The sequence below is a fragment of the Simochromis diagramma genome, unplaced genomic scaffold, assembly GCF_900408965.1.
Source record: "Simochromis diagramma unplaced genomic scaffold, fSimDia1.1 OVJJ01000159.1, whole genome shotgun sequence".
Classification (NCBI taxonomy): Eukaryota; Metazoa; Chordata; class Actinopteri; order Cichliformes; family Cichlidae; genus Simochromis; species Simochromis diagramma.
In genome coordinates, this window is record NW_024387197.1 from 310,343 (window position 1) to 337,998 (window position 27,656).

Genomic DNA, 27,656 nt, shown 5'->3' on the forward strand with positions numbered 1-27,656 from the left:
GGGAACAGGCAGCAGGCTTGTAAGGTTGACGGGATGATGTAAGGTTATTAGTGAGATGTGAAATGCAAAGGAACACAGCTAGAACTACATGGGGAAATGAGACCAGGGAAAGTGAAAAACTCTAAACGCACAAGACGAAGGTTACAAAAATGAAAGAGGAAATAACTAAACGGGGACATCATAGATGGAGACAATACACAGGGAACACTAGTAGTAAGGCAAGGTAAACTGAAAGAAGGAATATCATAAGCATAACAGTAACTGGAAAAAAGGACGCAGAAAAACACAATGCCAACTAAGAAACAGACCGACAATAACTAATAAAGAGAACTTGAAAAGCCCAAAATGCTTAACTCAGGGTCAATGACCCAGGCACCGTGACCGTTACATACCTTGAATTAAAAGTGAAAATCTGCACTTCACGTCACAACTTGGGCGATTGTACATTTTAAATCAGAGGCAAAAATTTTAAAAAAACAAACAAACAAAAACAAAACCCCCAAAAAGTGTAGTTGGGGTTCTTATGAGTCAAACTGAAAATAACTGAAAACGAGGAATTCAAATCAATCAGTTTTATTAATGGACACATTTCATTCATTCAGCAAGGAACAGACAGATAACAGAAAGTTACTTCAAATTTGTGAAATGAGCAGAAGAGAAGAGAGCAGGACAAAAACGCACACGAGTACCAAGAATTCTTATCATGTGACACAACCTGCAGGTAACACGCTCATTTCACGTGAACGTATCAGCAGGCTGTCTTAAAAAATAAATAAATAAATAAAGGCAGTGCATGCATGTACACATGCAGGACATAAGGGAGCACAATAGATTTAGATCTCACACAAACAGACTTGTCTACATTCATGTACACACACATAAGTGTCCAACAGGACGGGCTACCGGCTGTAGCACATGCAGCACTAAGACTGAAAATCCTTTAATTTAATGACAAACACTGGAAATACAAAAAAAAAACAAAAAAACAAAAAACCACTCACGGCCAAAGCACACAGGCAGTTGTGTAATTGCAGGGGAGTGTCAGTGTTGCATGCTGGCTGTGGTGAACTTTAAATCAGAGGACATTTGTACAATATTTGAAGAGCACATTGTCAGCAGTCCCCACCCGTCCTCTTAAGGCAGTTAGAAAAGAGGTGTAGAGTGTTCATATTGTTCGTAGGAGCAGCCGCATTGGTGTGGAAAAATGCGAGAAGCAAAAAACAAAAAAAGAATAAGTCCAAATGACTATTCTTGCTTTAAATAACATAGGTATTGCATTCGCTTCAGCTAGCACTTAAGGCAAATATTTTCCCCCAAACAATCCTCACAAACAGTTTCCGTGGTTTACAATTCTACAGTGTAAACTGTAAACTATGGAAATCATCATATATGACAGTTTCATCACCAATAAGTTAACGTAATCACAAGAGTCACTGTGAGGAAAAAAAGGAAAGGGGCAAACACATTTGCAGTAAAAGAAGGAAACTGTCACATCTTTCAAACAAACCAAAAGTGGCCTCAATGGTTTCCCTGCTCCTCACATATGAAGTGGGACTGGAAAATAATACAACATAAAGAAGTCCCGTTTGTTTTCACTTCTTCTTTAGTCGCCTAATATCACCACTTTAACCCAAAGAATTAAGAACAGGAAATTGTTTCACGCGCCCCGCTGCCTTTTGAAGAAAAACTGAGGAATTTCGTCGTTTAGACCCAGTTCAGTGAAAGCTTACACTTCTAATCTCTGTGAGAGAATAATTTAGACTTTTACAATTAAATTCTTCATCAGAGTTTAGCAAAGAAAGCAGTTTTAAAATATAGCAAAGACATCAAACGCACCAATATAATTTCATTCAAGCATTGGGACGCATTGGGACTTTGGGATGCACATAACACAAAAACATCACAAACAGAAAACTGAAAGAAATGTTAACCATCCCCAATGAGGATTTTCCTTGAGTCACTATAAGAGTGTTTCTATTTTCACTGCTGTCTGAGAAGCATTTTGTGTATTTGGGAGAAGTGTTATTGAGGATTAGAGTTAGTATAAGAATGAGAAATTCTTTGTGGCTTCACTATGTGTCCAATCACACACATGCACATGCATACGTGTGTGCGCTGTCTAACTGAGAAGCTCCAGGTATGTGACTGGCACTTTTCCTTTATGGTTTCCTTTCTCTCCAATCAGCCAGTCAGAGTCCATTCCAGGCACTGTGTAAACTGTGATGAGCTGTAACGCAGAAAGAAGGCGAGCATTCAAAATGTGCAAAACAGAGGCAAATGTAAATAATCAGCATTTTATAGTATAGTATATTAACCATATTATCCATATTTTATTCAACAGAAAACAGGAAAACACTGGGGTAAATGGTGTCATCATACGGGGATTACATTCTTCTGTAACTCTACACATGTAACTGAGTAGCAATGTTTCTCACACATGCTTGTATTTCAATCCTTGAAATGATTTAGCTGCTTTCCAGGATCTTATTCATGCTCAGGTGTTGCAGGTGAACCCTAACTTCACTGTTTAGATCTGCAAGTAATGAAGAGGCTTCTCCTAGTCTAGCAAGAGTCAATAAGAAGGACCGTTCCATCAATCTACAACACATGATTGTGGACTCGGAGTTCATCTGGAATATAAAACACAACATCATAAACAGAAGGCTATTGCACTTGAATATAAATTCCATCTTAAAACCAAAAGGGGACCATAAACCTGCATAAACACAGAATAAACATAAAGATTGTTGAAAGACAACCTCAGAACTAAAGGCAGGAAATGTTGTATCAAGCCTACCCTGAGAAATAACAGAAAGCTAAACACCAACAACAAAGAATATAGAGCCATGAAGTGATGAGTGAAACTAAAAAAAACTTCCCTAAAACTCAAAATCCTGGGTCCCAGATCCAGGGACAATGACAATCTGCTCACCCCCCACCAACTGGTTGCGGCAGCTGGGTGCTACTCTCTGAGCCTGGTTCTGCCAGAGGCTTCTTCCTGTTCAAAGGGAGTTTTTCCTTCCCACGGTCACCAAATGCTTGTTCACATGCAAGTTCACAATATAAAGCGCCTTGCGGTGGCGGTTATTATTATTGGCTCTATATGAATAAAATTTAATTGAACTGAATTGAACAAAAGTCACACCATTTCAGTTCCCTTGTTATTCACAAGGGGCTTAACTCCTAATTGCCCACCGGTGAGGACAAAGGCAGAGTTACTCATGATGCTCTCCTGGCTTCATTTCTTTTATATAATTACTCCGAAACTCAAACCCAGGGTATGTTAAGCTTTTCTAATTTGTCTACTTTGTCTCTTTTGTCACCTATGTCCCCAAAGCCACCCTGCTTTTCAACTTCAGCCAATAAGACCATTTCCCAAACCCATAAACATAAACTACACTCTTTTCACACTGCCGCCACCTCACTTACAGTCATTTATTCACCTTTCAGCCACTTTAATTTCAAAACTGTGTCATTTGTGTATATTTGTGTTATTTATGTATATACTGTATACTCTGTGTATTTACTATCTCTTATTGCCTGTTTATGCCCTGTCCTTAGCTTCAATGTCATGCTGCTCTGTTGTATGTTAATTGCCCCTTGGGGATAAATAAAGTCTTTCTGATTCTGATTCTTGTTACACAGGTCATCCAGATCTGCTCACAATATAATGAATGTCTCAGTTCCTAAAATTTATCAAGGGGAAAGAAGCAGGAAGGAAGAGGAAAAAAGGAACCTTACTGGAGAAACCAACTGATGACGCACAAGCGTATCAGTTGAGGAAGTGTTTTAAATTCAGCATATAAAAGAGACACTGGACACAGCTGACATACAAACCACAGCAGGGCGAGATTTCTCAAACCCCTTTGTGGTGTTCATAAATTGTTTCAGTTTTTTTAGATGATCAAACTTTCAATATGTGAGTGTGATTAAAAAGCGCAGCTCTGTCTGACTCAGAGTTATGACTGAAATCTAAATGCTGTGTGTATCTACGTGTCTGCTGACACTGTAGAGTTGGAATGAACACATGGATGCTTTCTCAGATAGACATTTGATTGCATTATTTTTTAAATCATCTGTGAATGACATGATGATATTGAGAAATGAAAATATGCTAGTAACTCAGCAAACGTTTACTAAAAAGGTCATGCACAGTCTTTCCAAAGAACAAAGTGTATCTGGATAAAAGCATAGCAACATCATGCCAGGAGTTCAGTTTAAATTTTCTGCATCTTTAACTGAACTCCTAATTTGTTTACAATTAATCTATAAACTATCCAATGTTGATCAAAGTCATCTCTTGTTGATTTTGTCACTAGCTCCTTTTTAATTTGCATGAAGCTTGAAACTACATTTGAAACACAATATCTGCGAACATATTTTATCTGTTTTAGAAATCAAAATTAAAACAGGAACCTAAAATATGTGGTTTTTACATGGATCACTTAACATCACTGATAAGCTGTACCTTATTAAGGTCCAATACATGTTTCCCATCCTTTAAATTTAATTTTCAAACAATTATGAGAAAAGCTTTTCATCAGGGGACAACAGAGGTTGTGATGCAAAGTTCTATAAATCATGAATATTTCTGTTGTTGGCTATAAAAGACCCCACAATTTATTTTTTACTTGAATTTATTTTATTACATACAACTGCTTAGGCTGTATCAGCTGCCTGTTTTTCCAGTTACCCGTACTCATTAGTACACTCTATGTGGACTGCACAGCTTTTGCCACATTGGAGTAATTTTGGTGGCCAGTCACTCTCAGGAAGATTCAAGGTTTCTTCAGTTGTGAGTGATGGCTCGCACTGTGGTTCGTTGGAGTCCAAGAGCCTTAGGGTTTTGTAACTTCACACTGTCACACAGGTTCCATGTAACAGATTACTTGACTCTTAAGGTCCAGCAGTAATCAGGCCTGATTGTGTCTAGTGAAACTGAACTCAGCTTTCCAAAAAAAGCATCGTGGGAGAGTGGTGGGAATTACTTTTACACATAGGGCATGTCCATGACTAATGTTACAGTGGAATGCTGATTTTCTTTTTAATCTTTATACTTTTAACGGGTGTACATTTGTATATGTCTCTGCATGTGAACAGCAAGATTGTTGTACTTGTTTCCATCATCAGAAAAGAAAATACACACAAACAAAAGATTAAAGATCCGGGAAAGTGTAAGTGCATTACATAATTACAACCAGCAAATGCCACATGACAGAGCCTATTGTTTAGACCAAGCCCTGGAGAGATTTCTGGCCAGAGACCAACAGCCATATACTGGCTGCCTAGTTCCAGGCTGATGATGAAACCTCACCTCGTCAGCCAGAAGGGAGAGCTCACTGGAATCCGCTGCATCGTAATCATAAAGGACTCTGGCTTTGCGGGTTCCTGTAGCTGGTGCTTGAACTTCTTCGATCTTAAGGGTGTCAGTTTCCACTGGGCTGCTGCTGCCTTCTGTCACCATACTGGGAGTAGCAATGGCGTTTGTTGAGTTCAGTGCGAAAGCATTAGGAAGCCTGGGGGGGAGAGGTAGATGTGATGGTCTGAATATCCAGAACATGTAGAACACTAATAAACTAAAATAATAAAAAATGGGCAAAACTTTGTTTAAAAAACTAAATAAACAGCTTTTTCTGCATCTACACTGCTATAACTTGAAGCAATGCATACAATATATTATATGCATGCAAAGTGAAAAAAAATACAATATTTGTATGCATGTTGAAAAATGTATAATATTTTTTAATTATGGCTTTTGGCACTCAGCAGTGCCAAATAAGTAGCTTTTTGTAGATTTTCAGCCAAAATAGAAATGCACAATGGAATGCAGAAACTACTCCAAGAGAAATCATCATGGTGTTGCAGAGTCGTCTAACATGAACACAAAGCAACAAAAGGGTGAAAGGTGAAAAAAAATATGATTAATTATGCCATTCTATGATTGCATTTAGACTTTTTATTCTTAATTTTACTTTATCCATTGTTGTAAATCATAAAATGTGGATCATAAAATGTTACATAGAGGATGCCAATCTTTACCATTTTGAGTAACACAGAATATTGCAGGGAAGAATGACAAGATAAAGAGCTACTGCAGTCCGGTGGTTAGGTGAAGAGCAGCAGGATAAAGGTTCTTAGTATACTAGTGAAGTTAAATAAAAAGTGCTTCTCCAACGCCACGGGAAAAAGCATGATAAGGCTTGATAAGGGTTATACCAGTTGCCTAGTTGTCCTATGTTGGACATGGTTCGTAGAAACTGCTACAGTGTAATTGTATTAGTTATTAGTTTATATATTTTAAGAACTATATTGTTATCTGTTTTTAATCAGTTATGAGTAGATCGTTGTGTCATTGTGTTAACCGAAGTGTTTGGCATTACAACTTCAGGCTTGGGGTATAAAGGATACAGGCTATCAATTCTCACCAAGCACGAAGCTGAATGAATCAAACCATCCACCCACATCACCCCCCATTTTACTCTCACCTTCCCAGCTCTTTCTGTAGCTCCTGCATGTGGAGGTGACACTGCTTGTAATAAGCTGCTTGGGCCTCCACAAATTCATGCAGGCAGCGCAAATGATTCACCTGAAAATAAGAATCAGCAGTCATTCTTAAAGGACCACAACGATGTGATTGGATTTTTTTACACTGATAAAACCTCTACCACAATGTGTGAAAACAATATTTAATATACAATTATCCATCTATCTATGGTTCCTGAGCCACCCTTCTCTTTGGTGACTGAGCACATCAGAGTACTGGTTTGGGCTGGTATCATCAAAGATGAGCTTGTGGGGCCTTTTTGGGTTGAGGATGGAGTCAAGCTCAACTCCCAGTCCTACTGCCAGTTTCTGGAAGACACCTTCTTCAAGCAGTGGTACAGGAAGAAGTCTGCATCCTTCAAGAAAAACATGATTTTCATGCAGGACAATGCTCCATCACACGCGTCCAAGTACTCCACAGCGTGGCTGGCAAGAAAGGGTATAAAAGAAGAAAAACTAATGACATGGCCTCCTTCTTCACCTGATCTGAACCGCATTGAGAGCCTGTGGTCCATCATCAAATGTGAGATTTACAAGGAGGGAAAACAGTACATCTCTCTGAACAGTGTCTGGGAGGCTGTGGTTGCTGCTGCACACAATGTTGATGGTGAACAGATCAAAACACTGACAGAATCCATGGATGGCAGGCTTTTGAGTGTCCTTGCAAAGAAAGGTGGCTATATTGGTCGCTGATTTGTTTTTGTTTTGTTTTTGAATGTCAGAAATGTATATTTGTGAATGTGGAGATGTTATATTGGTGTCACTGGTAAAAATAAATAATTGAAATGGGTATATATTTGTTTTTTGTTAAGTTGCCTAATAATTATGCACAGTAATAGTCACCTGCACACACAGATATCCCCCTAAAATAGCTAAAACTAAAAACAAACTAAAAACTACTTCCAAAAACATTCAGCTTTGATATTAATGAGTTTTTTGGGTTCATTGAGAACATGGTTGTTGTTCAATAATAAAATTATTCCTCAAAAATACAACTTGCCTAATAATTCTGCACTCCCTGTATATAAATGTCACACAGAGTTCCAGAAGCAGACACATCTCTACATCAACTGTTCAGAGGAGACTGTGTGAATCAGCCTTTATGGTCAAATAGCTGCTAAGAAACCAGTACTAAGGAAAAGCAACAAACAAAAGAGATTTGTTTGAGCCAAGAAACACAAGGAATGGACAACAGACCAGTGGAAATCTGTGCTTTGGTCTGATGAGTCTAAATTTAAGATTTTGGATCCACCCGCTGTGTCGTTGTGCGACGCAGAAAAAGTGAACTGATGGACTCCACAAGCATGGTTCCCACCTTGAAGCATGAAGGAGGAGGTGTGATGGTGTGGGGGTGCTTTGCTGGTGACACTAATGGGGATTTATTCAAAACCGAAGGTACACTGAACCAGCATGGCTACCACAGCATCCTGCAGCGACGTGCCATCCCATCCGGCCCCTCACAACACCATGGGCCCGGTCTTCAGGAGTTTTTAGAGTGGTGTGACAGCTCCAAACTTGAACTGAACGTGAGCAAAACCAAAGAGATGGTGGTGACCTTCTCCAGTAGGCAGAGGGATCTGGCTGCTTCAGTCACCACCACCATCCATGGGAAGCCAGTGGAGGAAGTTGAGGAGTACAAATACCTGGGAACCATCTTTGACAACCTCCTGAAATTCTCTGCCAACACAGAGGAGATTCTCAGGAGGTGCCACCAACGGTTATACCTCCTTAGGAAACTCAACTCCTTTGGAGTCAGCACACCCATCGTGATGATGTTTTACTATGCCTTCCTGCAAAGCATCATGACCATCTCCATTACCTGCTGGTTCCACTCCGTCAGCTTTCAGAACAGGAACAGACCGCAGCACACTGCATCAGTGTGCTCTAAAATCATTGGCCTGCAAGTCAGAACTCTTGCACAGGTTTTCAGCCAACAGGTCCATAAGACAGGCAGCCAAAATCATCAATGACCCCTCTCATATTCTTCACCCCGCATTTCAATGGCTCCCCTCTGGGCGGCGCCTCCGCTGCACTTCCTGCAGGACTGAGAGGATGAGAGCCACCCCATCCTGTTTGTGTTTCGTTAGATTATCATTTATTTTTCAACAGCACAATGACCCCAAACACACCTCCAGGCTGTGTAAGGGCTATCTGACCAAGAAGGAGAGTGATGGAGTGCTGCACCAGATGGCCTCCACAGTCACCTGACCTAAACCCAGTCAAGATGGTTTGGTATGAGATAGACCGCAGAGTGAAGGCACAGTGAAAGGCAAACAAGTGCTCAGCATGTCTGGGAACCGTTGGAAAACCATTTCAGATGACTACCTTATGAAGCTCATTAAGACAATGCCAAGAGTTTGCAAAGCAGCAATCAAGGCAAAGGGTGGCTATTTGGAAGAATCTAAAATCTAAAATTGAAAAACCATTAATTGAGATTGTGTGTCCAAACTTTTGACTGGTAGTGTGTGTACTATATATCTATATGTAGTCTGAGCAAAGCTATTCTCTAATCTTAGGCGAGAGAAAAAAAAACCTGTACTGTATTTACTTTGTAATTAATATTTAATGTTTACAGAGAAGAGCTCAGTGAAGTGTTTGACTATTGCCATCTATGGTTACACAAAGTTACTTTTTCTTTTGAAAGTTCAATGTCAAGGTTGTGTGTGGCTGGAGCTGATAGAAGTCGAGGCTGTGGGTGTGACTCACATACATGCGTACTACTGATGCCCTCCAAAAGCAATCGTGTGACCTCTGCTTGGCGATCAAACTCTGTTTGGGCTATTCGGAGCTCATGTTCAGCCTGAAATAATAAAAACAATAGTTATACAGTGATTATTCTATAATTATTAAGTAAGTCAAGAGTCTTAAACCTTTTCATTAGGGCTGGGTATCGTCACCGATTTCTAGAATCGATTCGATTCCGATTCACAAGGTTCTGAATCGATTCGATCCACGATTCGATTCGAATCGGGGAAATTTTGCCTCAGACAGTCAGAAATATTATAATTCAGATCATGCATCAGTACATTTCCATATATTTATATCTATAAAAAGAAAGCTAACACTTGTGAGACTTTATCAAAGGTGTAAGCATCACAACAGATGCCTTTGTGTCAAAGTAGCTGAGAAACACAGAAAAACATGAAGGTGATTTTCCTGGGCAGAGATTTTATAAAAATATTTTGCAGTAGCTCAAAAACGAAAGAAAACAATTAATCAACATATGAACATTACCTGATGCTGCTGAAGTGAAGCAGAGCAAAGTTACAGAAGTTTTATTAGAGACCAGGCTAAACGTTTTGCAATTTTGCATAATTTTAAAAAGTTTAAATTTGTTCGGTAGACTATTCAACAGCAGAAATGAGGTTTTCTTTTCAGAAGTAAGTAAAAGGAAAAAAACAGCGTCCGACAGCACTGTAAACAACGGTAGACTTGTGCGCAAGTGAATAATGCAGAAAACAGATTTTTAGACGGGAAACTGTTCTTGAAGTATACTGAGAGAGAGAGAGGGAGAGCTGTGCATGAAGTGTGATTTTATCATGGTGGAAGCAAAACAGCAAAAGTAAGAGGGAATCCATGACGATGTTTATGTGAAGCATAGTTTGGATCTTCTTTTGCTGCTGGTTCAGTCAATATTGTTTGGAGAGAGATAAAAACCTACAGCTCAGAATCTAGCGCAAAAAGGGAGTAAACACAAAGCACGGACCCGGCAAAACATCAGAATCAGTGAGCTGTTGGCTTTCAACCCCGACCGTGTCCATGCCGTCAGGTGAGAAAGGCGACGTCTCACTGGTTCTGATCCGTCGGCGGATCCGCGCTTTGTGTTTGCGTCTTTGTGCAGAATCCGTGTACCTGCTCTCATTTACTGTTTTAGCTGTTTGGTGGTTGTTTTTGAGAGGTTTCACCTGAGATTCTGGTGTTTCGGGCAAAATAAATTTACATTAAAAAATCGATTCAGGATTTTAATGAGTTGATATCACGTTATCCAAGCTAGAATCGATTTTAATTGATAAATCAATAATCAAAACCCACCCCTACTTTTCATATCCTACAGTCCTCAGAAGACAAACGCTCCAGCTTCATTCACCCAAATGACATTAATTCTTTTGCATTGCTGGGATGTACAGCGTTTGACACTATGTGCTCTGAGAAGAGTAAAAGCTGGTAGGAGGTCTATGGTAATTAAGTTTAAGAGTCACCTTAAATCGTGGCCCGTTGAAAACAAGCACGTTTGTTTAAGGCACAATATCTCAAGGCACAGGTATCTCAATCTAACGACCAGACAGACAATCGACAAAGTACACAACTCACACACAATCATACTTACTTTCTCCACTTCCTCGGTCCAGAGCTGATGGGCCAAAAACATGTGGCATAAGAAGAGAAAATTTAGTTATAACATGAAAATCCTAGAATAACTTCACCATGGTCACCTAGAACCAGCACCTGAGGTCGTTACTAAATAAAACCTACCACCCTGTTTTTACAAAGGTTAACACACTGTTTAAAATGTAAACTACACAATGTTAACTCTACATTTAATTGAAAAGTAGTAAAAAAAAATAAACCAAGAAATGTTGAAACAATATTTCTAGTTATTGCTTTTTTAGAACTAAATCTCATTCTAAATTCTGATACTCATTCTCACTCTGATACTAAAAACACATCTATGATCTTAGTTTAAATATTTTAATATTAAAAAAGACATTTAATTCTGTGCATATTGTCAAAATGTTACCTGAATTATCTGTATTAGATGTTTTTAAACTCTGAAATCTTGACACTGAATAAATATTCATATTTATGAATTTTGAAACTGATATAACACACACACACACACACACACACACACACACACACACACACGTCTGGTGTTGCTATCCTCGTCGGGACATCTCATTGACATGCTTTCCCTAGCCGCTTAGCCTAATTCTATCATCAAAAATTAATGTGTACCCCTGACCCTTACCCTAAACCTAACGATAACCCAATTGTAACCCTGACACTAAAACCACATTTTGAGCGTGAAAAATGCCTTGCCTTCAACCCCATGGTGACCTGGATTTTGGTCCCCACCAGATGGGAAAAACCGGTACACACACACACACACACACACACACACACACACACACACACACACACACACACACACACATACACACACACACTTTTAGTCACACCCAGCAGGTGTGGTTTGGCATTGCTCAAAAGTAAAGGCAGTGACAGACTGCTAGATTTAAACCAATGAACAACATCACTCTAGGATGTGGGACGTTTGTTATCAATGGTATGACAACAATCATTCACAATACATAATACAGTGATATGACACATAAGGATGCTATGCAAACTGCCACCAGTAATGATTACGGGTAATAAACATTCTTACCGGACTGACACACCTCCAGTCAAACATTAATGAAGCATAGGTTCACAGCTACCTGAACTACTTGCCAGCATGACAAAGTATATCGATTTCTGAATTGCCTTAAGTTTAATTATGAAGCATAAAAAGTCAGTGAACTATGCATTGGTCATAAGAGTGAAAGATCAACTTGACAAACAGAAGATGAAAAAGTATCGCATAATGACATAGGTTTGTGTTATTTTTCTCATCAGTATTTAATAAAGCAAGATTGTCTTCTTACCGCAGAGGCACTTGCAGAAAGCACATAGTTGCGAGGTCTGGTTTCCTGAAAATCTGGAGCTGTCTACAGAAACAGTACAGTTGTTTTTTTTGCTGTTGTTGCTTACTCAGTGTAAACAAGGCACTGCTACTAAAAAGAATTCCTCCAAATTACAATCAGAAAAGCACAGCACTCATAATAATTGCAGAAGTGTGACAGTTTGCTGGTGATTAACATTTGTCAACATTTCTTTAAACGGAACACTGACATATTTTTTATTTATTCATACGCATGCTAACATGCATTCTGGTTGCAAAAGTTACTGAAAATGAAGGATAAAAGTGCAACAAAAGTCCTGTTTAACAGTGAAAAACAAAAACAAGCTTCAAGAGAGGTTATCAACTACAAGGGTCTGCCACTAACTATGAAGGGGAAAGTAGCAGAAGATGTTTTTGTACTTGTTTCATATCATTAATTAGGTTTAACTGAGAGCAGTAGTGGCATTTAGTGAGGCATCTGGATGCAGCCTGATTCCTTTTGCAGAGTGGCTCTGTGTGCCACAAAGGTTACAGTTTTACAGTAAGAACATGCCTATCTTTGCAGTAATATATAATCAGCTCGTTAAGAACACATGCTTGTAAGGACTTCATGAATATCCAAGTACATTTTCTGATGCCTATTGACAGACATATACACAGATGCTGTACCGGTTACTGTTGTTCATTTGAACTATGAATCACTGTGGCTGCCATATTGTTCAGCAAGTGCTGGGCATCCAAAGGCATGTGTTTGTGGCATCAGAGGTCTATACACACAGGCACATAAATAGGGCTCAGACCCCAGTGCTGAGAAAGGTGGCAGTGACAGAGACAGATCCTACATCTCCCTGTACATATATATATATATATATATATGTACTGTATGGATGCTTGGCTAGGAAATTGAACACAGTCCTAGAGGCCGTAGGGACAAAATAGAGATCTCCATCAATACACAGTATCTATCTGTGTGTCCATGAAAATATTCTCAATCTTCAGTGAAAATGAGCACTAAGTTAAGATATTTGTAAAGAAAAGTCACTGCAATATTAACCAGGGATGCATTCTCCATACTCTGCTTAAGAAAGCCAAGGTCCCTTGATGATCCAGGATCGTGTAATCCTGATAATACTGATTCACTTAATGATCAAAGAAGCAGCACACTAAGGACATTAGAACAACAACTAAAGGAAAATACAAAGAAATTCAGGTATGTTATTTATTTATTTAGCTGATTTGTTAGTTTATACAAAAGAGGGCAACTAATGTTCTTTTAAAAAAGGGATGCAGGCTGAATTGAAAAAAAACCTCACATTTACCCTTTATGAACTGAATACATTGTTCATCGCGGAAGCGAGCATTCCTTCCACGCTGCCAGGAAGCAGGAGTGCTGACTTTATTTCCGGCAAAGTCAGCTCATTGAACATTCCCACTGTTTTTGTGGTCTTGTGGTGTGCCTTCTGTATTTCCTGCCTAATAGGTTGCAATAACTGAGTCAGGGAATGCTAAAGAGGGACTGTGCAATGTTCTCAGTTCCTGAATTGTGTCATGGTCAACAGTGAGTTTAAGACAGTCATTAAGTCTTGTTTATGTTAAATAAATCTGCTCCCAAGTAGCTTGCCTTGACAGCCAATCATATATCTGCTGTGAAAAACCAAGATATCAACGACCAAATCATAAAAACTACACATATAGAATCCATGCAGAGGGCCCCCCAGGTGAGATACTAAATGGTAAATGACACTGTGTGAGTTGCTTTCAATTAACACAGTTTGCCAAATTTGACTAATCGCCACATTTCGTCGTAATGTAATAGTCAAGCCTTGTCTGTGAAAACTTCACTTATTAACAGTAAAACCTGCAGTAACAGCAGAAAATTAAATCGAGCCAAAGCAAGAATGACAAGAAAAACAACCCAAGACGTGCATCCAAGAGTTTAAAAGACATGTCCTCAATACTCACTTCCCCTTCGCACTGCAAAGAATGCATAAACAGTTAGTTATGGTTAATCCAAGCATCGCCAAAGATTAATCATCTGAATTATTGAGGTAATGCGTGTGGGAATTTGATTGTGAGCCGCTTATGAACTCACCGCGGCCTTTGCTTCAGCCACCTTTGCCTTCTTCACTCGTGTTTTACAGGCATCAAGGTCCAGGCGAAGATTCTCCAGAAGGCGACGTTCTTTCTATACCGTAACAAGGACAAAACACAAACTAAGCAGCAGGCAAACATTAATGACATGCAGAAGTAGCATTTAAATACATGCATAGTAAAAGCAGGGAGTGAATGAGAAATGCTGAATGCATCATGGGAAGTCTTCCAGCAGCCTGTAGCAGCAAAGCTAAGGGATTCATCTGATTTAGTCCTAATCACAAAAGTTAACAAAAAAAGCAACGTTTATAGTTCAAGCAGGTTATAAGGCTACTAACTTACTGGGACATGTAACATTTAATACATGCTGTGGTGTCAGACAACATAGAAACAACAACAATGCTGACCTCTGCTGGTTTGCTCATATGTTACAAGGAAAACACTCGATTGCTCACTGGCGGTTTGTAAACAGTGAAAAACAGTATTTAAACATACTGGCTGATGTATGTTTAAAAGTATCTTTTAAAGCTAAACTGTCTCTATGCAGTGACATGACTTTGGTTTTTGGCAAGGTAAAATACTACTTGAGGTTAATTAGCCTTCCTAATTTTGTCTTCATTGTTTCTAATCTTAAGCAATATCAAGTGGAGAAAATACAAGCATCATAAGCAGACCCCGCATGGTATCTAGCAGCTCTGATGTACAGGAGCCTTCCAACAAGTCGCTGGTGAGAAGCAGGAGTGGCAAGCTCATCAGACATTCATCCTGTTTTTGTCACCTTTCTTTAAGTCACATTCAAGGTCATATTCATTTACAGACAGTGGCAAGAAAGCTTGCATTTTGAATCAAGTAACGTTCCAAGGTCATGATGATTGTGCAATATTCTGTGATGCAAGTGGCCTCAGTTTGCAGATCCTCCTGACATCTCTCTAACCCACAGCTCAGGTGTGCAGCAGCACTTCTGAAGTAGTGGACATGAGGTCTGCTTAATGACTCAGCTTTCACCAACTCATTCTGAAAACATAACATTTCTTTACGGAAATTCGCCACAGGAATTAGTACCACAATTTACCAAAAAAACAAACAAACACTGATGTTTTCAATAAGACTTGAAACTAGCGATTGAGACCATAATCCCATCAGGTGAGATGAAATGTCTTTTCCCCCCAGAGGAGTTCATCCCTTCTGGAACTTCCATGTTGGCTTCAGGAAGTTCGTCCATCTTTTATATACGGTCTATATCATTTTGCTCTCTTTTGCAATAGGTTAGTGATTCACTGGATAAATATAATTTCTTCATGATTCCTTCTTACTCAGTGAGGGGACAAATGAACAAAAGCTCACTATCAAGAAAAATAAAGAACTCGCAGATGTGAACATAGCTGACACAGCAGACAATAAGTAAAGTACATTGAAGAGCTAATAAATTGAATAATAAAGTTAATACACAGATACACACACCAATGGCATACATAATGTTTTTTGACATGTTCATAGAGATTTTTCTTTTTTCAGTTATACTGATATCAAGATGTATTGTACATTATTGTCTTGCAACATACTGCGTATCACAGAATCACTTTGTCGTGATACAGTGTGTGGTATATTGTGTATATTGGAAGTATGACTCAAACAACATTGGAATAGATGTGATATTCCAGACTCACTGAAATAGTTCTCCAGTCTCCTTCCAGAAAGTTCCTGAGAGGCGTAAGAAAGCTGATGGCTGACGTCTGGAGGAACTCCTTCTCTGCTTCTCCTAATCTTTTCTCACACTCCCCCACCTTCTCCAAAGTGTTCCCTGGAAGAAACACATTAGATCTACTCACCAAAAAGACTCCCACCATGCTGTAAGCACACCATAGCATTGGTAAAGAAGAGAGAATTGAAACTTTTTTGAATGAATGTCATGGCATGCCCATGTGCACATGCTAGTGTAGCCTTTGCACACTTGCATCTGGTTGCAGCAGAATAAAATGGATTAAACTATAAAATTTAAGTTTAGAACAAAGAAATTATTGTTTCCACAATTACAGTTCCAGTAAAAAATGAGGTGATGGCATTTACGTTACCTTTTCATGCCTTTCCTTCAGTGTGTATTATTGCGATGATTTTATAAGTGTGCTGTTAACAGCTCAAGGAAAACATTCATGAATCCTAACTACTATACTTCTGTTCTGTTTGTCTGCTTTAATCCATTTGAAATTAATGAGGCAGCATGGTGTTTGGCATTGATTATGCCCTCGCAGCAGCAGCAGCTTTTTCTGTGCTGCAGCAACACCACGTGGACAAACCACAGCCAGACCTACCTACAGTACACTGTAATGCTCAAATGGGTAGTGATGATTATATTTATTTGCAGAAGTTTTTTCAGACACACAGCTAAAGCCAGTGTCAACTGTCATATCCAATTTGGGACCAATCAGATATTCCATTATGCAGTTACATGAGTTCGGAAGTAGCATCCTTCATTTAGCTTGGCATAATTTTGTAGTTGTTTTTTATGTATTTGTTTTATAGATTTATGTGATATATCAAGGTATCTGTTGATTTAACAACTTTAGCAGAAAAAATATTATATACAAGAATCCATTTCATATTGTCAAGAGATTTATTCTAAATGACACTTCTTCAGCTGAGAGTCTAAGAGGAGAAAACACACACAGACGCTGCAATTTTAACTTGCAAGGGCGTTTCGCAGAGCGCTCAAATCAGAGTGGGGGCCCTGTGAAATGCGCGCTCTGTTCTTGCAATTGTCTTTATTTATACACAAGAAAAATGAATACATTTGTTCAGTGACGTGAGCATGTGCGTATGTGATATTGGTCTTTCACGTGGAATTCCAATAAAATTGATTCATGTTTGTGGCTGTAATGTGACAAAATGTGGGAAAGTTCAAGGGGGCCGAATACTTTTGCAAGCCACTGTGTGTGTGTGTGTGTGTGTGTGTGTGTGTGTGTGTGTGTGTGTGTGTGTGAGGTCAGATCTGCTTGTTTGACTTCTTACTGACGCTGTGGGAAGATTCAGATACAAATATCAGAACACGTTTCATAAAGAACAATCAGTTCTAAGCAGGGAAAAGGTCATCATGCAGTATTCTATCACATGTAAACTTATATCATTAAAAGCTTATACTGACTACTAAGTACAATTTTCCCTTAACACATATATATGAGACATCACACAATGTGAAAAACATGTTGTGCTGTTCTACCTACAGTATACATTTTGGAAACTTTTCATGTTAAAGCTCATGAAATCCGGAAATCCAATCAAACCATCTTCTAAACCTTCTTTTTCACTCTTGCCATCTTTCTGTCACGGATCAGCCCTGACATGTATGTCCATCCACTCTACCCGCACTGTCTTCTTCACCTTTCATGTACACTGTCCATTGCTTCGGACAGCATTTAAACTCATCTACATTCATCATGTGCTTCTTGCAGCTTCACTGTTACCCCTGCCTCCCTCTCATTCATACACATGTATTCTGTACTGATTCTACTGATTGTCCTCATACCTCCACCTGCTCCAACTCTCACTACAGATCACAAACAAACGTCATAGTCCTGCAAACATAATAGTTCACAGAGACTCCTGCCTGATCTGCATATAGACACAGTGCAACGCCTTCTGACCTTCTCTGTAGTTCTCCATCAAAACTCTCAAAGGCAACATTGCATCTGTAGCGCTCTTTCTTGGCATGAAGCCATACTGCTGCTCACTGATCATCACCTGTCTTCTTAATCTAGCTTCAACAACTCTTCCCCATACCCCAATTATATAGATGACGCAGCTTTATCCCTTTGACATTACAATAGCTCTTCACATCACCCTTGTTTTTGAAAATCGGTACACTTCTCTATTTCTTAGGCTGCCCACTGTCTTCTCTCCTAGACATCTCCATACCCCCACATGTATGTCACTGGACCAATCGCCTTTCCACGCTTCAACATTTAAATAGCTGCCTTGCCCTTCTTACTAATTCTTTACGCTTCCTGATTCACAAACTTTCCTTCTCTCATTTTCCATGTTCCATCTTCTCAACACACGCTTTACTCCTTGATACATTTCCATCTCTGTGCTTTATCTCTCTGGCTATCCAATCGATACAAGTCCTTTGTCCTTCGTCACATACAGTTTACTATAAGCCCTTTTTTGGCTTTACACCTAGCCTCCAAATATTCCTGTCTATTTTCATGCCACTTGTTTGCTGACTTCTTCCTTTTAATACTGTCCTGTACTTCTTCATTCCAATACCAAGTCCCTTGTCTTCTTTGCTCTGTCCAGGGGATACAACAAATAACTTCTTGGGAGTTTCACTCTAAATGTCTGGGAAGGAGATCTAAATGATAAGTTAAGTGCTCCTGCATAAATCTCATTCTCCTATTGATTTTTTTGAGACCTGGAATTCCTCCTCTGTGACACTGGTCACATTTGGCCCTGACTATTGATGCAGCAACAGAATGAGGTGCACAGACTAGCTCATTCAAAGCAGTATTGATTCTTAGATTTCCACACAGGGACATGATCACAGGGATCATGATCTGACACATATGCCTGTATTATGCAGCAGAGTGACCTACATGGTGACAGAACAGAGAGTTATGCAAGACAAATATGTATTTTCTTTCTATGTCTTTCTATACATAGAAAGACAACTCAGAAAAAACTACCTCCAGCAGAACAGAAACTTCTGGAAATTAACAAATTTTTGTTAGCAAGAGAACGGATAAAGTAATCTCCTTATTGGTTTCACTTTTTTCAGAGCACTATATTCTTACTCTCTCAGTATTGAATTATTCTAGTTACATCATGCTTGCAAGAATTACTTGCTTCAACTCTTCCCGATGCATATTTGCCATTTTGGCAGAATGTTGGCTATATCCATGTAAGCTAATACCAACATATACAAATAACAAAAGTCGCTTCAATGCACTTGTAAGGTAAAGACTCTACAGTATTCTGAAAACGTGAACCAAATGAAACCAAATGAAACGTGAACCAAACGTGAACCAAATGAAACTTCCTTCTCCAGCCATGCAGGAGAAGGAAGTTATAACTCGCTTTTAACAGGAAGGCAGAACCAGGTTTGCAGGGCAGCCATCTGCCCCGACAGGTTGGGGGTGAGGGGAAAGAGAAAACCAATAAGAGAGCATAATGAGACAGGATAGAACACACACTATGGGAGAGGCAAGACAAAATGTAAAACAAGCAGAAGAAAACATACAGTGCATCATGGGGACAGCTTGAGTTTACAGTGTCACAGCTGTCAGACTCCTGAACTCTGCCTCCTGACATCTGACCCACGTTAAACTCATGGACTGAACATACACACAATCACAATGGACAACTGTACCCTCAAACACACAATAATAACATGGACTGAACCACCACTCACAACCACTAGCACTTTATATAGCCTCTGTAGAAACTATCTACACCCTCACTTATCTTAACTGCACTACTGTATAGCTCTGTGTAAATAATCATTCTGTACATTCGATAATCTTTAATCCTACAACTGTTTACAACTTGCATAGTTCCCATTTCTGTATAGCTGTATATCTCAGATTCTGTAAAGTTATTTATTTCATATTCTGTATAGTTTTTCATATTTATATCCTGTTCATAGCCTGTACATAGCTTGTACTCACTACAGCCTGTACATACTTATAGTTATAGAATATTCACAACATACTTCATACCGTGTACATTATAACATACCATAATAGACCCATTTCTGTAATATACTCACATATCTATATTATTGCTAATATATATTGTAATATATCTATATCACTAAAGCACTTCTGGATGGATGCAAACTGCATTTCATTGCCCTGTACCTGTGCATGTGCAATGACAATAAAGTTGAATTCTATTCTATTCTATTCAGTGTCATAACTAACAGAAGGTTCAGAGTCACCTGACCCAACATCTTGATAAATGTTATCAAAAGGTGTCTTCATGCTCAATCACCCAGGTAAGGAAATCCCAAAAGGTTGATTCTGTTCATCTGGATGTAGCGTTTTAAAGGGGGGAAAGGTTCCATCACTCATCCGAGTGACTTCTTCAGTCTCAGCTGACTGCAGGTTTCCCCAACCTTATAAAGAGAACATTTGCACAATGACTGAAACTAGTTTCAGTGGACTGAAACTAGCCCACTGAACAATGGGCTGTGAAAGCTGGGCAGGCGCCTAAAGAAAGCTCCAGCCAATCAAGGAGAGAAGGACAACTGCTGCCTAAATGAAAAACCCGTAGTGATCCCGTATGTGTCAGGAGTATCGGAACAGTTGAGACGCATTTTTTCTTAACACCGCGTCTCTGTGGCTTTTAAACTTTAAAAATTGCTGCGCCAAAAATTGGTCCACCCCAAGGATCTGTTCCCCCGACACAAACAGAGTTATGTAGTGTACGCTGTTAAGTGCCAGGAGGATTGCTAGGATTTATACAGTGGGGAAACCAAACAACCTCTGGTAAAGCGGATGGCACAACACACAAGATTCACCTTGTCAGGCCAGGACTCTGCAGCCTATTTACACCTACAGGCCAGTTGACACTCTTTCAATGATGAGGATGTACACAAGTCAAGGAAAGACTATCTCTGAATCGACGAGGGGGCCTAAGGGTACATCTATCGCCATCTCACAATGCTGTGATTGCAGCCATTCCCCAACTCTCTGTGAATGGTACTCAAGGCCATTGATCAGTGGGCTTTGATCAGTAGTTGTTGATCAATGGTCATGAGAATTTGCATATTAATGATCAAACTGACCTCACAGCCCATTGTTCATTCAGTGCTGCTAGTTTCAGTCATTGTGCAAATGTACTGTTTATAAGGTTGGGGAAACCTGCAGTCAGCTGAGACTGTAGAAGTCACTTGGATGAGTGACGAAACCTTTCTCCCACTGAAAACACTACGTTACTAGTGAACAGAATCAACCTTTTTGGAGTTATCAAAAGGTAAAGTTTAAAGTCTAATCTCAAAATTAGAGAGGGTGTTTGTCTCCAAAACACGGAGACCTGGCCTGGTTCCACAGGAAAGCCAGGTTTTTCATACCTCAAAGTTCTGCCCCCCATTCCACTTTTAAAAACTCTAGCAACCACAAGTCTGTAGCTTGTACAAATAGAGCTCTAAAATGCTCTATCGGTATTATAATGTCTTTCACATATGACTGGACCTGCTTATTCAAGACTTTGTTTGCGAGTAGAAGAATTTCAAATTTAATTCTGGATTTAACAGGAAGCCAATAAAGAAAAGCCAGTATGGGAGAAATATGACAAATAGATTTATTTATCATTAGAACTCTGGGCCACCTCCAGTTGTTTTTCCTGATACAGAATTAAATCAATAATTAACTCACTCATTTTTTTTTTATTAACTCCTAAGACTTTGTTTGTTGGGAGTTTTTATACTCACCATATGGCATTCCAAGATCAAACTCTTTTGCTGCATCCTGCATATACTGACCCAGCAGCTCTGCATTAGTAACCCTGGACGGCACCTTCCAGTCCAGTTTTTCAAAAAGAAACTCCTCGATTCTGGCACCTGCAGTGAAAAATAAAGAAGAGTTTATTCATGGCACAACTGAGAAATAAAGAACCAGTTGAAATTCTTACCCACATGCTGATTAAATGAAAACTATATTCAGAAATAATGACCCTGTGTGGTCAAACCCTTCAGACTGCTCAGCACAACAGACAGACCGAATTAAAGGGTGGACAGCTTTCAGCAAAATAAACAGCCACCACTATTACTGTTTAATAACCTGTAACCTCATTGGTAAATATCCATTTTGACACTTCTCAGCCTCCTTGTGGCTAAAAACAAATTCTATTTGAAACATAGTAGGGTAAAATTTTAAAGTTGCATGAAATGCAAAGAGTGATAATAGTGATAATTTCATTTTAGAACAGTACTTAAGTAAGATGTATTCAGCCATATATATAATACATTTCGTTTGTCAAAGCAAGTGCTGCTGTTGTTCAAAATAATGTGAAACTACATCTCTGAATATCATGGAATCTGGTAGCGAGGTGGTGCATAGGTGAAGGAAAAACCCTTCAAACTTTGGTGCAAGTGTGCATCACTTGGCATGCAGGGAAAGTTTCCCCTATGAGGCACTGCAGGTAACACAGTGTGGCAAGACAATACAAAGCATTTCTGGGTGTAGTCTTCATTTAATTTCATTTAATTTCTATATGAGATGTTTCTATGTCTGGCTGCAGCAACTGTAAATGAAAAGAAACACATGGAAAACGCAGGGAGACAAAATAGAATGAATACTTTGCAACAGGAAAAGGTTGAATGGATGCTACTCACATTTTCACTATGGTAAAAAAACAAAATAACCTCCAAAACATACCAGATAAGGGTCACTGAATTGACAATGAATTCTAAGTTTTCTGTTATTTTGTCCACCGCAATGTAGTCAGTACATAAAACCCACTTACTGCAGCCTTATAGCGTAGAATGAAATTGTTTGACACAAGCCCAACATCAGAAGCTCCTCAGAACAAACATTTTAGTTCATGTAAGCCTTTAATTACCTGAATGTAGTCTATTATGCTTGAAACTCTAAATATGGAGCCAAACTGCTGAATTAATGTACAAAAGCTCAGACACTGTGAGGACCCAAAGCAAAATGTTGTTTTCTTCTTACAGTACGATGATATGTTTGAGTCACTGATTCTCATAAACTGCTGCACACAGCCATTTCATACAATCTAAAATTCTGCTGCTCAGCTCTACATAACCAAAGCCAAAGAGAAACTAACAACCTTTACCAACAGACTGTTGTGCACATAAACTAAATATAAAAGATGGACATAGCAGTAGGACATAGCAGCATCACCTATTAGAAAGTGAGGTCTCGCTATGAAGCCTCAAGCTGAGGACTTTAGCCCTCACCATTATGGCGCTTTGGAATCAAACAATCTGGATCCGACTGAAAAACCAGGTGGCTTGTGGATGACACGGCAAAGCAAAACCGGCTTTATCCTCCTTTTTCACTCAAATAATTTGTTTTATTCAGTTAGACCTGAAACTAGTGACTGAGTGATTTAGGACACTTTTTATTGGTTTTTTATTGGCTTTTTTCCAGCTTTTCTCTGGGTATTTTAGAGTTTTTCTTTAGAAATTCACTGCTTTTTCACTCATTTTCAGTCCCATCCTCATAACTTATCATTCTCAGAGTGTGCCATTTTGGTTTTTAAGGCACTGCATTGCATCCTGGGGTGTTGGGAATCTTGTCAAAAAGGATGGGAAAGGTTTGGCTAAGCAGTTTAGGTTGTGTTGTAGAATTAAGGGTGGTCATGCCAAATACTGAGTTTCAAGCTTTGTTTTTGCCTTATATACTGTAACTCCATACATGGTTGCATATGTTATAATAAACTGTGATACACGTTCCCCATTTTTCTAGCAAAATAGAAATAAAGTAGGGTTGGCTCAACTGTTTTGCACACTACTGAATGCTGACTCATTCTTTCGACATAAATACAGAACTTAAAAAGCCATTCGTCTTCATTTGTCATTTCCTCTTTGGTTTGCTACATGAAGCACAACATTTACAAGTGAGTCAAAGTCTACTGTTGCACTGTAGCATGTACACCTGAAAAAAACATTAGCAGCATTAGCAGTGCATCACTTACATTAGCACGTCACCATAACATTAACAAAGAGTTAACGGCACTAGATACTTTCTAATTGAAAGCTTGAAGTCCCACTGTAGTCCCCTGGGCCGCTCTACTATTGAACTAGCTACCAGTTTGGACTTAGCACGCTCACTACTTAAGTTTAAGGCTTCAAACTAACTTCAGACGAAGAGTTATTCAGCTCTTCATAACTTCTATAGTTTGTCTTTTGTCCTTAAACCTGTTCCCCTTAAACCCAACCATTCGCAGCGTATTTCTGATCCTCCCGAAGCCAGGTATCTAAAGTAAACTGAGGCGACTCTTGTAAATTGGTGAATATGTGAATAAAAGTGACTTGAATTAAATTGAATTAAAAGTCAGAACAGCAGGTTGTGATCTACGCACAGCAGGGACCAAATGTGTGTTCTGGCTCCTTTGGCTTGCGTCAAACAGAAACATAAATTAAATGAATCGCAGTTTTAGAACAAATTCAATTCAAATACTGAAAATACAGTGTTTGAATTAACGATACAGTAACAATTATTAAAAGTCTAATGTTACATAGAATATTATGGAAAAATAAAGCCCAGTGGATGACTTGGCCATACCTAAAGTAAACATGTTTTCCACAAGTACAAATAAGAAAAAGTACTGAAGCTCTCAGAGAGAAAAACATGACCAAAAAAGTTGTAGCTTGCTCCTATTGATGTTGTGTGTGGCTTTTTTCATTCATTTGTTAGTGATCATAGCTTTCTTGAATTGCTTATTAGCTCAGTTTTTTTCATGTATTTTTTATTACTTGTGGAAAACTGTAAATCAAATAAAGAAAACGTCTATTTGAACCATCAGTCAACAGTTTGAACTGTTGAAGGATGGTTTTTCTTTATTTTTACTACTTTCTACATTGTAGATACATACTGAAGACAGTAAATATATGAAGCACGATATATGGAATTACGTAGCAAAAAAGAATACAGATACGGATAATTAACTCTAAATATGTCTTATATTTTAGATTTCTGAACATAACCACCCTTTGCTTTGTTGACAGTGCTGCAAACCCTTTGCCTTCTCTCAATGAGCTTCATCATGTAGTCACCTTAAATGGTTTTCACTTCACATTTGTGCCTTGTCAGGGTTCAGTTGTGGAATTTCTTGCCCTCTTTGTGGGGTTGGGACCATCAGTTTATGTTGTGCAGAAGTCAGGTTGGTACAGCCCTATTTGACAACTGTTAGAATTCATACTATGGCAATAACCAATCAGCAATTAAAGAGAAACGACAGTCCATCATTACTTTAAGAACTGAAGGTCAGTCAGTCTGGAAAATTGCTAAAACTTTAAACGTGTGCCCAAGTGCAGTCGCAAAAACCATCAGGCACTCAGATGAAACTGGTTCATATGAGGAACGCCCCAGGAAAGGACGACCAACAGTCACCTCTGCTGGTGAGGATAAGTACATCTGAGTCACCAGCCTCAGAAATCACAACTTAACAGCACCTCAGATCAGAGTCCAGATAAATGCCACACAGAGCTCCAGCAGCAGATACATCTCTACGTCAACTGTTCAGAGGAGACTGTGTGAATCAACCTTTATGGTCAAATAGCTGCTAAGAAACCACTACTAAGGAAAAGTAGCAAGCAGAAGAGATTTGTTTAGGTCTGTTGGAAAGCCATTTCAGGTGACTACCACATGAAGATCGTCGACAGAATGCCAAGAGTGTGCAAAGCATTCCCAGATAATTCCATATGGGTTCACTCATAGTTTTGATGCCTTGAGTGAGAATCTACAATGTACATAGTCATGAAAATAAAGAAAAACATTAAATGAGAAGGTGTGTCCAAACTTTTGACTGGTAATGTATGTACACAAATTTGACTTTACATCTTCCTTAAATACACACACCACTACACACTATGAAAGAATGTAAAATAAGCTGTAGAAATGAAGGTAATTGTAAACTGCTAAAAAGTTACTAGAGGAGTCCAGTGTATGGATAGCTACTATGAGGGAGAACTGGGTGTCAGTGAAAAAGGGTAGCCAAATGTTTTCTAAAATCTAAAATGTCCCTGCCATCTCTAAATTTAGCATTATCTCCACTAGCTCTCAACCACCAGTATCATCTTCTGTGGAGTTTCTTTTGTCATTCTCTCTTAAGAGGTTAAAGTCATTATCATCCTCATCACAGATGTGATGTTCTGTCTGAAGTACAAACTGTTCTATTAGAGAACTAATTTAACAGAAGAAATACTTTTAGCATTTATCTCTCTGCCTCTAACAAGGTTTTGATGGTTTGTGATACATTAATTCTTGTTAGGGTACATACAGACATACATCTACATCCAGTGGATGGCTCAATATAATTGAATACAATCTGTAAAAGCTAGTGATCAATACAAATCTTATAAATGCCTCAAATTTTGCATTTAAAAGTTGCTATACTTGCCAGGATAATCTGCACTGCAAAACACTGACTGTGTTTCACACTGATTCCTGTTAAGGAATTATTCGTTTTCTACTAATAATTCAGAGACATGATAGGTTTCTAAAGCAGGTCACTAGAGTAGGCAGGCGAAATACTCACCAGTATGATCAACTGTGGCATGCAGAATAAAACGGTGACAAGTTAGAGCCCCTGTTTTCATATATTTAATCAATAGCTCAGGATGTTGTAATTAGATCACAGTTAAGATTCTTGGCTTAGACAGTCCCCTTACGTTTAATATAATCATAGCATACCACTAGCCTGGGGTGGGCTATTGTTCTTATGAAATACTTACTAAATATGGCAATATGAACATTATAACACAATCCACTTAAAGCACATTCATGCATGGTCAAAAAGCATCCACAAAACATTGTTCTCTCAAGCAATATATGCTCTCAGAGCACATAAATCAAGTTAGCAAGGTAAGGCTAGCTAGTTAGTTGTAAGTTAGGTACACTGTATAAAACCTGGTGTTGGTTATTTCTTAACATTAATTAACATGAAGCTAGACATTTCTCAGTCAAACCAGTCTTGGGAGTTTGGATGTCTAAACTGATGTAATCTATATAACATACTGTTTTGCTAGATAAGTGCAATTCATCAATATTATCAGGCAGCTAACACTTCCAAGCAGAAAGCCATCCCAATGTGGGCACTCGTTTAATGTCTACACATTAAAATTCACATGCAGAAACACATGACTTTGTTCTGGTGAGTGGCACCAACTTGAAAAGTGCTATATAAATAAACATTACTTACAGTGCATTTGACACACTGCAAGTACCTTTTGGGTGGCTTTGGGTGCCTCCGTTAACAACACTAGAGATGGGGGGTCGAGATACCCCGCTGTTACAGGATGGGAGGCGAGGTACACCCTGGACAGGTTGCTAGTCTGTCACAGGGCCAACAACACTTATAGAACCATTCACATTCATATTCACACATATAGACAATTTAGAATCACCAATGCAAACTCCATACAGAAAGGCCCCAGCCAGGTGGGGGTCAAATCTGCCATCTCACTGTGAAGCAGCAGTGCTAACCACTGTGCCACCATGCTTTACATAACACATCAATTAATATGGTTCCTTACATATACGTATATTATTATTATTATTATTATTATTATTATTATTATTATAGACAAGATTTGTCATGTTTAACTGCTTTAAAATGAGTATGTGTGCCTAATAAAATTGACAGTGAGTGTATAATTTAATTTCCTTATTAAGTA

At 38.9% G+C, this 27,656-nt stretch overlaps 1 protein-coding gene across 5 annotated transcripts in view; it reads right to left on the bottom strand.

Annotated features, from left to right (window-relative positions):
* Window positions 1-557: 557 nt before the first annotated feature.
* LOC120745394 (endophilin-B2-like) overlaps window positions 558-27,656 on the bottom strand; it is a 28,045-nt gene continuing 946 nt past the window's right edge. For 2 of the 5 annotated variants that reach the window (XM_040050223.1, XM_040050227.1), the window contains exons 3-13: window positions 26,519-26,530; window positions 21,723-21,851; window positions 15,967-16,100; window positions 14,301-14,393; window positions 14,171-14,182; window positions 12,192-12,254; window positions 10,871-10,894; window positions 9,254-9,343; window positions 6,486-6,586; window positions 5,315-5,516; window positions 558-2,227 (exon numbers count right to left, since the gene is read on the bottom strand). In XM_040050223.1, the coding sequence (XP_039906157.1) occupies window positions 2,120-2,227; window positions 5,315-5,516; window positions 6,486-6,586; window positions 9,254-9,343; window positions 10,871-10,894; window positions 12,192-12,254; window positions 14,171-14,182; window positions 14,301-14,393; window positions 15,967-16,100; window positions 21,723-21,851; window positions 26,519-26,530 (968 nt within the window). In that variant the 3' untranslated portion in view covers window positions 558-2,119. The remainder of the gene's footprint in view (window positions 2,228-5,314; window positions 5,517-6,485; window positions 6,587-9,253; window positions 9,344-10,870; window positions 10,895-12,191; window positions 12,255-14,170; window positions 14,183-14,300; window positions 14,394-15,966; window positions 16,101-21,722; window positions 21,852-26,518; window positions 26,531-27,656) is intronic. The other 3 variants (XM_040050225.1, XM_040050224.1, XM_040050226.1) reach the window with 3 other exon arrangements.